The sequence below is a fragment of the Poromitra crassiceps genome, assembly GCF_964638095.1.
Source record: "Poromitra crassiceps genome assembly, chromosome: 2".
NCBI classification, from domain to species: Eukaryota; Metazoa; Chordata; class Actinopteri; order Beryciformes; family Melamphaidae; genus Poromitra; species Poromitra crassiceps.
Window position 1 is genome coordinate 80374239 of NC_139624.1, and position 12500 is coordinate 80386738.

General features: G+C 45.1%; 1 protein-coding gene across 1 annotated transcript in view; it reads right to left on the minus strand.

Annotated features, from left to right (window-relative positions):
- The window catches only part of LOC310790410 (pleckstrin homology-like domain family B member 2), a 95258-nt gene that overhangs the window by 67101 nt on the left and 15657 nt on the right, over positions 1-12500 (minus strand). The window contains exons 2-3 of the mRNA XM_083652095.1: positions 1691-1747; positions 985-1108 (exon numbers count right to left, since the gene is read on the minus strand). Of these exons, the coding sequence (XP_083508221.1) occupies positions 985-1108; positions 1691-1747 (181 nt within the window). The remainder of the gene's footprint in view (positions 1-984; positions 1109-1690; positions 1748-12500) is intronic.

Below are 12500 nucleotides of genomic sequence, written 5' to 3' on the forward strand. Positions count from 1 at the left end.
CACCACTGGTGTCACCAACAGGAAACTATAACTATAACTATAATATAACTATAATCATGGTGTGTGTGTGTGTGTGTGTGTGTGTGTGTGTGTGTGTGTGTGTGTGTGTGTGTGTGTGTGTGTGTGTGTGTGTGTGTGTGTGTGTGTGTGTGTGTGTGTGTGTGTGTGTGTGTGTGTGTGTGTGTGTGTTCACCCCTATGTAAGTGGCCCTGAGGGAGGAAGTGGTCTTGGCTCCTTGTCATTACTCTACTGTATATTGTGACCCAGCAGCATCCTCTATACATTCCCTTGCCCCCCCCCCCATCTCACCTCACCAGTAACCATGGAAACAGAGTGTGTGGGGGGCAAGATGGGAAAGGAAGGGAAAGAAGGCCAGGGAGGGATCAGTGTGGAAAGCTACAGTGGAGGGCTGGTTTGACTCAAGGTAACTAAAAAGAGTAACAGAAGCAAGAAATACATTCACTCCTTTTAAGAATCCCTGGTCCAGTGTGCTGGGGAGGAAGAGGGGGATGGAGGGAGGGGGATAAGACAGAAAGATAAGTACTTTGTATGCACAGGTGTAAGGGCTCCACTCCACTCCATACTGGAGTGTGTGTGTGTGTGTGTGTGTGTGTGTGTGTGTGTGTTGTGTGTGTGTGTGTGTGTGTGTGTGTGTGTGTGTGTGTGTGTGTGTGTGTGTGTGTGTGTGTGTGTGTGTGTGTGTGTGTGTGTGCGTTAGTGCGTGCACACGTGTGCGTGCGTGCACACGTGTGCGTGCATGCGTGTGTGTCTCAGCATGTATGGATCTATGTGGCATGTGGTATGAGTAGGTTTGTGCATGTTTTTTATTCAGATGTTGAAATTCAACATACGGTATCTGTGGTTTGCAGACACATAAAATACCAACATTTTATTCTGGCGATTGGGTTGGGTAGGTATGTCTGGTATGTCTACAGCCCTGTGCATACAGTACTCCAGTAGTATGCAGGTGTGAGTATGTTGTACCTTCTTTGAGTGGTAGCAGGGTAATCGCCACACTCAGCCTCCCACTGCCTAGGCTGACCAGGTGGGGCATGGCCGTCTGGACCTTCAGCCCTTTCCCCGTGTCAATCAAGTCCAGAGGTGGAGACTGTAGGCAGCAGACAGAAGTGTGGATGATCAATTTCAGACGGAAATATATTCAGTTCATTCTCTACAACGGCAACAAACAGCCATGACATCAAATTTTTGGCCCTTAAAAGGATTTTGTGGAATAATAAATTATTTGGTTTATGCTTGCGAAAATGTAATTACATGTCATGAGTGAGTCTGAGATAACTTGGTTATAGTAGACTCACTCTATACTAACAGAGTAAAGTAAAGTAAAGTAAAGAGGTATTACTAACATCTATCTAATCTATGTACTAAGTAAGTGACGTAGTATAGTGGTTCTCAAAGCCTTTCAAGGACCCCTAAACAGACACAAATAGACCATGCAGCCTCATTTGATTACATTTTGTCCCAGCGTCCACCATGATAAGATTGTTGCTTTTACAGTAGATTTGACAGAAAGTGTTAAACCCATGTCCAAAATAGTCATAGCCTGAAAGTATCAGCGAAATGTGTGTGTGTGTGTGTGTGTGTGTGTGTGTGTGTGTGTGTGTGTGTGTGTGTGTGTGTGTGTGTGTGTGTGTGTGTGTGTGTGTGTGTGTTTGTGTGTGTGTTTCCTCACCATATGTTCAGCTGGAACCATCTGATCTGACTCTGGTTGGAACATCATCTCAGAGTCCTGCAGGAAAGACACACACACACACACACACACACACACACACACACACACACACACACATATACACAAAGATTATTATACATAACGTCGATATGCAAACACACACACACACACACACACACACACACACCACTCATATACACAGAAAAAACCTGCTATTTGCATGCACAGCTGCCACATGAGAGGGACTGTCCGTGTGAAAGTGTTCCAGGGGAAAATACCACTTTGGGGGGAAAACACCACACACACACACACACACACACACGTGTGCAAACACACACACACACACACACACACACACACACGTGCGCACACGCGCGCGCGCACACACGCGCACACACACACACACACACACACACACACACACACACACACACACACGGATGCTTGAATGCACGCACGCACAACACACACACACACACACACACACACGTGCACCCACACAGGCTGGTTTGCAGTGGGAGGAACTGGTATAGGAATGTTCTATGAAGGCAGATTTCCCACGAGTTCTTGGGCACTGCCCGGCACTTTGAGTGTGTGTGTGTGTGTGTGTGTGAGTGAGAGAGAGAGGAAGAGAGAGAGAGGGAGCATCTGAAGTGTAAGTATGTGTGTGTGTGGGGGCACGCGTGCCCAAGAGTTGTGAGGTTTAACCAGACGAACCATAGAGAATGACCTCCAAACATCAAACCATAACTTATAACTTGACATCAGAGAACATTGTGGTTTTATTTTACATTTTTAAATGTACCATTCCTCAGCTAGTATAGGCCTTCAGAGGTTTCAATCAGGAGAGACTAGAGACCAGTGAATGAATAAAGGTATTTACAGTAGCTACAGCAGTACGTCAAAATGGCTATTCTCTTTTTGCATGGCTTCAGAAGTTGATACTTGAGTAACTATTTTTTTTTTATACTTTTTTTTTTCATCTTTTCACATACAGACAAATCCACATTTTTTTTATGAAAAGGAAACCAAAATATACATGTAAAACGAAAACACAAATAAGGAAAATAATATGAGTGCGCTGACAGGGGGGATGAACCACAGTTTCTCTCTCGATGGGGAAATCTTCTTAGACCAGTGACCTATATATATTCCACTTCCTCCATGAGTCGAAGTGGGCATTTATTTATTTATTTTTACTTTGTTATTATTCAGTTTTTCCTCTTTTCTTTTCTTTTTTTTTACAGATTTTTTTTTTTTTTTTTTTTTTTCACCATTTCAAGGACAGACAAGTCCACTTTTTATTTTTATTTTATTTATTTTTTTGGGAAAGGAGACCTGGATAACCATGTAAAACAAATAAAGAAAATAATATGTGTGTGCTGACACTGACAGGGGGGGGTGGACAACACTTGATGGGGGAATCTTTTTAGACCAGTGACCTATATTTATTCCACTTCCTCCATGAGTCTAAGTGGGTATCTATTTTTATTCTTTTTTTTTTTTTCTTTTCTTTTTTATATATATATACTTTGTTTTTATTCAGTTTTTCCTTTTTTTTTTTTTTTTAATTAGGTACTTTTTATCTTCACCATTTCAAGGAGAAACACCTTTTTCTTTTTTTTCTTCTTTTTTTAGGGAAAGGAGACCCGGATAGACATGTAAAACAAATAAAGAAAATAATATGAGTGCACCGACACTGACAGGGGGAGTGGACAACAGATACTCTCTCGGTGGGGGAACCTTGTTAGACCAGTGTCCTGTATATATTCCACTTCCTCCATGAGTCGAAGTGGGCATTTATTTTAGTCCTCAGACGTGCAGTAAGTTCCTCCATTGTTTTGATTTCCTCCACAATACTGACCCACTCCCCCACTTCGGGGGGCTCCTCCTTCAGCCATCTCCTCGTGATCGCCTTCTTCCCTGCCAGTGTCAGTATCCTGAACAAACAAAGGTCGCCCATCGCAATGTGTTCTTCAATTTTACCCAAATAAATGATCTGTGGCTCCTTTGGAAAATCATACCCCATTACTCTCTGCATAACTTGAGTGATGTCCAACCAGAACCCCTGAATCTTTTCACATTCCCAGAATATATGAAGATGATTGGCATTCATCTGCCCACAATTTCTCCAACATATCTGTTGTTCGTGCGTCTGTCTGCTTTTGATCTGTGGTGTAATAAAAAATCTCATTATATTTTTCCATCCGAATTCTCTCCATCCTCTGGAGCGAGTAGACTTATGTTGTGTGTCACACATAGAATGCCAATCATCCTCTGTTATATCAATATTCATTTTTCTTCCATCTCTCCATGACATATAATGTGTTGTCCCCAGTCATTTTTTGGATAATTCTATACAATTTGGAGACAATTCTTGTTGGTGTGTGTTTGTGGGCCTCAATCAAAAAATTAACCAGCTCATTTCCCTCTTCAGACAAGTGTTTCTTCACCCCTTGATCGTAAAAGTGTTTCAGCTGTATATATCTATATCTATCTGACTCCCCCAATTCTAGTTCCCTCTTGATTGAAATAAAAGAACAAAACTCCTTTTCAGTTAACATGGTCCCAATTGTAGTCATACCCTTCCCTTCCCACCTTTTAAAATTCGCATCCCATTTGCCCGGTGTAAAACTATATGATTGTGAGGGCCAAATTAAAAGTTTGATGTCTCCCTCCATCCTAAATTTTCTCACCACTTCCCTCCACACATCTATAGTATTATCCAGGACCATATTTTCTCCCTTTCTCACCATCCCTTCTCTCTCTCCCAGCCTAGTCTGAGGTTTGCCCATACCCACTTTCATCTCTATCTCTTTCCACCTTGCTTCATAATCATGTGTACACCAGTATACCACATACCTTAACTGTGCAGCATAGTAATATTTTCTTAGGTCAGGCAGAGCCAAACCTCCCTTTTCTTTATTGATCTGTAATGTTTTGTACTTCACTCTAGGTCTGGCGCCCGCCCATATAAAGCGAGAAATCTGTTTATCCCAGGCCTTAAATTGGTCTTCAGGTATCTTAACTGGGAGAGAAAGGAATAGATATAACAGTCTGGGTAGTATGTTCATTTTGATAGTCTCTATCCTTGAACTAAAATCTAAAATCAAAGTTGACCACTTGGACCAGTCTCTCTTCAGCTTTTCATTGATTATTGTGTAATTCCTGTCATACAAATCTGTCAGGTCTCTAGTAATAGTCACCCCCAAGTATTTAACTGCATCTGCCCCCCATTCCAGTCTATACCTTTGTTTAATCGTTGTACTGGGCGTGTAATTTATGGAGAGAATTTGCGTTTTGGAAACATTTAACTTATATCCTGACATTTGACCAAAGTTCTCTAATATCTTCATTAAGCTGGGGAACGTTTTATCTGGATCTTCGAGGAAAACAATAACGTCGTCAGCAAATAGTCCTATCTTGTGTTCCCGATTCGACACCGTGATGCCCCTTAATTCACTGCTATCTCTAATCAGTTGTGCTAATGGCTCTATGTAAATCGCGAAGAGGGCGGGGCTAGCGCAACATCCCTGGCGTGTCCCTCTAGTCAGTTTAAACCTGCCCGTTAGGTGCCCATTAATCTTTATTCTGGCATATGGACCGTCATACAATGCCTGTAGACATTTAATAAACTTATCGTCAAAGCCAAGTCTCCCCATTGTCTTGAATAAGAACTTCCAACTGATCCTGTCAAACGCCTTCTCTGCGTCGAGACTAATTAGAGCTGCTTCCAGTTGGTGTCTATCTATATGGTCGATTATATGAATTGAGCGTCTGATGTTGTCCTGAGTCTGTCTGCCTTTTATAAAACCCGTTTGGTCTTCGTCTATCAATCTAGGGAGGAATTGTTCCATTCTCTTCGATAATATAGAAGTAAACAGCTTATAGTCTACGTTTAGTATAGATATGGGTCGGTATGATTCACAGTATTCTTTATTCTTACCCTCCTTAGGAATAACTGAAATTATTGCTTCTTTCCACGAGGGGGGGGGCTCCGCCTTTTCGAGTGTCCAGTTAAATGAATCCACCATAATCGGGACGAGGTCTTCTCTAAAGGTCTTATACCATTCGTTTGGGAATCCGTCACTACCTGGGCTCTTGCTAGCTTTGAGACGTGCTATGGCTGGGTATAGTTCTTTAGCTGATATGGGGGCTGTTAAGACTTCATTTTGTTCCTTCCCCAAGGACGGGAGATCTAATCCTGCTAAAAACTGATTTACGTATTCCCCCTCTTCCTCTTCCGGCTGGGCATATAGTTTCTCGTAGTATTCTCTGAATACTCTTTGGATCTCCTCGGGTCCGAATACTGTTGCGTCCATCCTAGGGTCTCTAATCTAATCTTGTGTATTGTCGAACCACCGGTACGAATGGTGTGAACCAATAATCATCCTGTGTCAGCGCTTTGAGCCTTGGAAAGGCGCTATATAAATCCAATGATTATTATTATTATTATTATTGTCCGTCTAGTCTGTTGGTCCCTCAGTCGCCCTGCTAATATCTTCGTCGCCCTAGGTCCCGCCTCGTAAAATGTCTGTTTAGTAAATCTAAGCTTTTTCTCTAAGTCCTCCCTCCCTAACTCCTCTAATTGTTTTCTAATCTCCCTAGTCCCCTCCAATGCCCCCTCATTCCCCTCCAATAGTCTCCCCTCCCACATTTTAAGTTGCCCCTGTAGTTCATCATATTTATTTCTTCTACTTTTATTTATAAATGCTGTCCTCGAAATCAATTTTCCCCTCATTATAGCTTTTAATGTATCCCATAGAATGGTCGGACTAACCTCCCCGTTATTATTATCCCCAATACTTTCTTTAATCTCTTCTCTAATTTGTTTCTTGTCTTCCACCCTGTTTAAAATCCCCACATTCAACCTCCACAAAGTTTCCCTCTTCCCAATGTTTAATTGTATAGTCATGTATATCACGTTATGGTCCGAAATGTCTGCTGTCCCCACCTCACATTCTAGCACCCTGTGTCTGTCCTCCTTATTCATAAAAAAAATGTCTAGTCTCGCATGAACCCGATGAGTCAATGAGAAATGAGTGTACCCCCTCTCCCCTTTGTGCATCTCCCTCCACACGTCTACTAGCCCCGCCCCTTTAATTAGAACCTTCAAATCCTTTGATCATTGACGGTTATGTCTCCCCACGCTCGTTGTATCTAGGGAGTAGTCCAGTATTGTGTTCCAGTCTCCTCCACAAACCAAAATACCTTCTGCTTCAGACTTTATAATATCAAACAAAACCCTTAAAATGGTCTATCATTCTCAGGTGGGGTGTATGTGTTGACCAGTGTAACTAGAACATTTTCGATCCTTCCTACTATTAAAATGTATCTACCCTCTTTATCACTAATCTCCCTTATTAACTCAAAAGAAACCGAATTTGAAATCAGCGTCGCCACCCCCCTCCTTCTGCTATTCGTACATGAACTAAAGAATGCGTTCCTAAAACCATATTTTTTCAATTTTACATGTTCTTCAAGTGGCATGTGCGTCTCCTGCAAAAACATTACCTGTGTTTTATCTTTCCGTACTTTAGCTAGAGCCCTACTTCGTTTCACTTTGTTACTTAGGCCATTCACATTTAATGAGGCAATTTTCAATTTAAGAGATCCCATCTAACTTCAGAAAAAGAAAATACATAGAACTTGCCCCCCTAATCACGCACTTCAAAACTACAGACATCATAACTGTATCTAAACAGAACAATAACAGTGTCATAAGGACTCTGACGAACAAACAAAACTGATTTAAAGAAAACAGAATCAAACCAAAAATGGACTTCCAAATGAGAAGGATAGGACTCCCTCTCTACCTTGACCTCGCCGGTAGGTCTGTGGGGAAAGGCTCCTCGAAGAAGGTCCCCGCGTGTAGGTCGGCTATCCAGGTAAGACGCCCGAACAATACCGACCTCTCAGTCCAGCGATAAGCGCTCCTCCTCTCTCCTCTCTGCTATCAAAATAAACAGGTCCCCCGGGCCCTGTTTATCTCAAGCGACTCTTCATTCAGTCTATTTTCTCTGCTGCTCCCAGGCGCGACGGTACTCCTCCAGCCTCTTCTCCACTCTTCTGGCCGCCCCTCTCTCCTCTCCTCCGCTCCCTGTCGCTCCGCGCCCTTCCCTCCTGTTGGGACGATTTGGCGACACCGTCTTCTCCACCGTTATGCTCCTGGCCTCCAGGTCCTCCTCCGCCTCCCGTGCACTGGCGTAGTATTTTGGATTTCTCCCCTCGTCCCACATGATCTTCATACCTGACATTGGCGTTTGAAAGCGTATTTTCGCTTTCATTAGGGCTCTCTTGATGGGATTGTACATCATCCTCTTCTGGACCACCTCGGCTGGGAAATCGTGGTCGAAATACACCTTTCTTCCCCTCATCTCAATGTTCCCTTTCTTCCACGCCTCCCTTATCACCTTGTCCTTGACTCTGTCCTCCTGGAAGGCTACCACGAATGCTCTTGGGCGTTCTCCGTCGGCTGGCTTAGTTGCAAATGTGCGGTGGGCCCTCTGTATATTGAGGGTTACGTCAACCAGTGCTGGTATTTCCTTTTTCAGAAAATCCTCCATGAACTTCAGCACTTACTCCTTGTCGGATCCTTCCCCCCCTTCCGCTATTCCACTTATTCTAATGTTGGTCCTCCTATTTCGGGTCTCAATGTCTATCAACTTTCGCCGCATGGCGTCACGTTCTTCTCGAGCCTCGCGTAGTTCTTCAGCCATGTCCGCCGTCCACCCCTCCGTTTTCTCGGCCTGAGCCTCCACTACTCCAACGCGGTTCGCTAGGCCTCGGATTTCTCCCATTGCCTCTTCATGCATGCCCGTCATTTTACGCCCCAATTGCATCCGTTCATTCTGCTCACCCTGTATTTTAATCGCCTCCAGCATATTCTTCTCCATATCTTTCATCACCTTCTCCATATTCGCCCCGTCTTCCTCCTCGTTAGTTAGGTCCGTGGGTTGGCCGGTAGCTCGGGAGCTAGCTTGTATGTTGGCGCTAGGTTAGCTCCTGGGTTGGCTAACGTAGTCTTACTTTTATTTACTTTGGGCGCGGGCAATTCAGTTTTATTTCCTTTCCGCAATCGACTCCTCCTCAGTCCTTCTGCCATCCGCCCCTCTATTCACTTTATATAATTCGCATTTGAGTCTATTAATCGCCAAATTATGGGTCTGGCCCGGGAGCTGTCTCTCTCACACAGCCATCTCTACTGCGCTCATACCGGAAGTCCTTGAGTAACTATTTTAGGGGTTGGCTAAATTCAGACTTGTGTCAGTACAATTGTATCTATCTTGTCTTACACAATCATCACACAATCCTATTGCAACAGATAGAAACACTGCTGATATTAACGGTGTAAGTTCTTCCCCAACACGAGTGTTGCACATAATTAAATGTAAAAAAAAAAAAAAAAAAAAACACGATTTCAGACGGCAGCCCGTCTTTATTGTCACACGAACACACTACAACACATGCATGCGGCCACTACACACACTCATGCTGACGGTGGCCGGTGAAATTATGTCCTCTGCATATGACCCATCCAGGCTTGTCCTTTCCTCCAGGGGGCAGGCCAGGAGCAGTGGTCGCTATTTCTTTCCAGCGCCCGGAGACCTTCATTGGACCATCATTGGACCAACTTCAGATGTTGTCGTCACTGGTCGGATGACGATCTTCTGCATGCTTTTAGTGGGGGGTTACGTACGGTGGAACCCCCTGGGGGGTACGGGGAGAACATGCAAACTCCACACAGAAAGGCCCTTTCGACGAGATAGCCCACCTGGGCAGTAGGCACTGAAGATATGGGAGGGTCACAACTCCAGCGCCCACAGCGTCCCAGGTGAGAATCGAACCCAGGACCTTCGAGCTGTGAGGCGACAGCGCTTACCACTGCACCACCGTACCCCTCATTGAAAAGTAACATTATGCCTTTAAGGCCTTTTGATGCCTTTGATTTCCTGCACAAATATTCCTGAAGTATTTGTTTATTTATTTGTGACAAAAATGTGTAGAAGTATTTCTCCTTAAGCAACATATTTAACACTGACCTTTGTTTAAAAGGTCAGTGTCAAGTGAAAAGGTTTTCAGGTGACTGTGGGAATAAGTATCCTCCGACCGGTGCGTGCGTCCCTGCGCACAGCCATGTGTGCATGCATGCGTGTGGTGTGTGCATGTCTGTGTGCGTGCGTTACCAGCTTGTGCGTGTGCCAAAGTGTTGCCAATGAGGAAATTAATTCGCCCTTAATTTCCAGACATATCTTAAACTGTGCGTGTGTGCGTGAATCTCTCTCTCTCTCTCTCTCTCTCTCTCTCTCTCTCTCTCTCTCTCTCTCTCTCTCTCTCTCTCTCTCTCTCTCTCTCTCTCTCTCTCTCTCTCTCTCTCTCTCTCTCTCTCTCTCTCTCTCTCTGTGCCTTAGCTCTGCAGACCGGGGAGCTGGGGGCAGGGCCACATCCCCTTCCTTGTCACCTCGAGCCAGTCTCCCACAAATCTTGGCAATTCTCGCCACACACACATCTCTGCAGGAACACACAAAGTCACTTATAGAGGTTTGATTTGATTTGATTTATTGTGGATTATAAGAGACAACACAAGCCAAGGGATAAAACATGTGGAAGTGTAAACACTTATTTCCAGCATGGTCCCTGGTCTCATAAACAGGACATACAAAGACATACATCATAAAAGCAAGGCAGATCAATCAAGTGTAAAAGAAACAAAAGACATATGCAATGCAAGGCCTAGAACCAATACAATGATAGATTAAGAGAACTACTGAGAACACAAGCTGATTTAAAAGATGAGCATGTGGGAAAGCAAATAGGAATCTTATGAATCAGCCATGCTTTGGTTAACCGCTTAAAGCTGTGAAGGGAGTTGGCTGATTTAATAAGCAAGTCCAAACTGTTCCACTCTGCAGCTCCAGTGTAAGAAAAGGTACCCTTACCAGCCAGGCTTTTAAATCGCTACAAACACAAGTTGGCAATACTAGATCTTGTAAAAACATACATGGGCAAAATGCAGCCCGGGCCCCTGGACCATCTCAATCCTAGATTCAAGATTCAAGATTCAAGATTTCAAGATTCAAGATTCAAGATTTTTATTGTCACTCCGTAGTACAGGTATCACGTGTGAAATTCTTGTGCTGTGAACTCCGTTTACAACATAGTACAAATATAACAGGGCATATGAGTGCAAAAACAACAAGAGACACAACAAGCAATAAGGCAGTAGAGTGATAAGACAAGTCAGAGACAGTGGCATATTCACTGCACATAGGTGCACATGTCATGTGCATACTTTGGACGTACTTAAACATTTTAAATTCAACGTATTTGACGTACAGGTGCAAATAGCATATACCTAATTAAACATACAATTAAACATTAGACATACGTACATAATGGTAGCATCTACAGTGCGGTACAGTACAGCTACTACACTATTTGTGTATGTTAAGGAGTCTCGTGGCCTGCAGGAAGAAACTGTCCCTCAAGCGATTTGTGCGTGCTTTTGGGACCCTGTATCTCCTCCCTGAGGGTAACAGGGAGAACAGGCTGTTGTGGGGATGGTTTGTGTCTTTGATGATCTTCAGGGACCTCCTGAGGCACCGCTGGTTATATAGTTCCTGCAGTTCTGGCAGCTCACATCCTGTTACGTGCTGGGCCGCGCGCCTCACTCTTCGTAGCGCCCTGCGGTCCATGGTGGTACAGTTCCCGTACCAGGTGGTGAAGCAGCCAGTCAGCAGGCTTTCAATGGTGCCTCTGTAGAAGTCCCTAAGGATTTCTGGCCTTAGCCCAAATTTCTTTAGGCGCCTGAGTCCGTGTAGTCGCTGTTGGGCCTTTTTGACAACAGTGGCGGTGTGACCGGCCCATTTCAGGTCCTGGTGGATGTTGACTCCCAGGTACTTGAAGCTGTCCACCCTTTCCACCACTGTGCCGTTGATGGTGATTGGGGGGTGTGTGCCTCCCCGCCCTGCCCTCCTGTACTCTACAATGATCTCCTTGGTCTTGGAGACGTTCAGAGAGAGGTGGTTGTCCTGGCACCACTGTTCTAGGGCCTTCACCTCCTCTCTGTAGGCCGTCTCGTCGCCCCTGGAGATCAGCCCCACGACTGCTGTGTCGTCTGCAAACTTCACGATGGTGTTAGAGATTTGAGTCACCACGCAGTCGTGGGTGTAGAGGTCGTACCAGAAGGGGCTGGAGACGCATCCCTGGGGCGCTCCTATGCTGATGGTCAGTGGGGAGGAGGTGAGGTTGCCCACTCTCACCACCTGGCGGCGGTCTGTCAGAAAGTCCAGGATCCAGTCACACATTGCTGTGTTTAGTCCCAGGACCTTGAGCTTGCTTACCAGCCTGGAGGGTACTATGGTGTTGAATGCTGAGCTGTAGTCCACGAACAGCATTCTCACATAGGTGTCCTTCCCCTCCAGGTGTGAGAGGGCAGTGTGGAGTACGTGTGCTATTGCATCCGCCGTGCTCCTGTTGGGGCGGTATGCAAATTGGAGCGGGTCGTGGTCCGGGGGGAGTGTGGGGCGGATCTGTGATATGACCAGCTTTTCAAAGCACTTGCTGGCTATGGGCGTGAGGGCTATTGGGCGCCAGTCGTTTAGGCTGGTCACTTTCTGCTGTTTGGGGATGGGGATGATCGTTGCCGCTTTGAAGCAGGAGGGAACTTGCCGGAGGGAGAGGGACTGGTTGAAAATGTCTGTGTATACACCTGCCAGCTGGTGGGCGCAGGCCTTAATGACCCGCCCGGGGATGCCGTCCGGGCCGGCCGCCTTGCTTGGATTGATACGCAAGAACGACCGGCGCACCT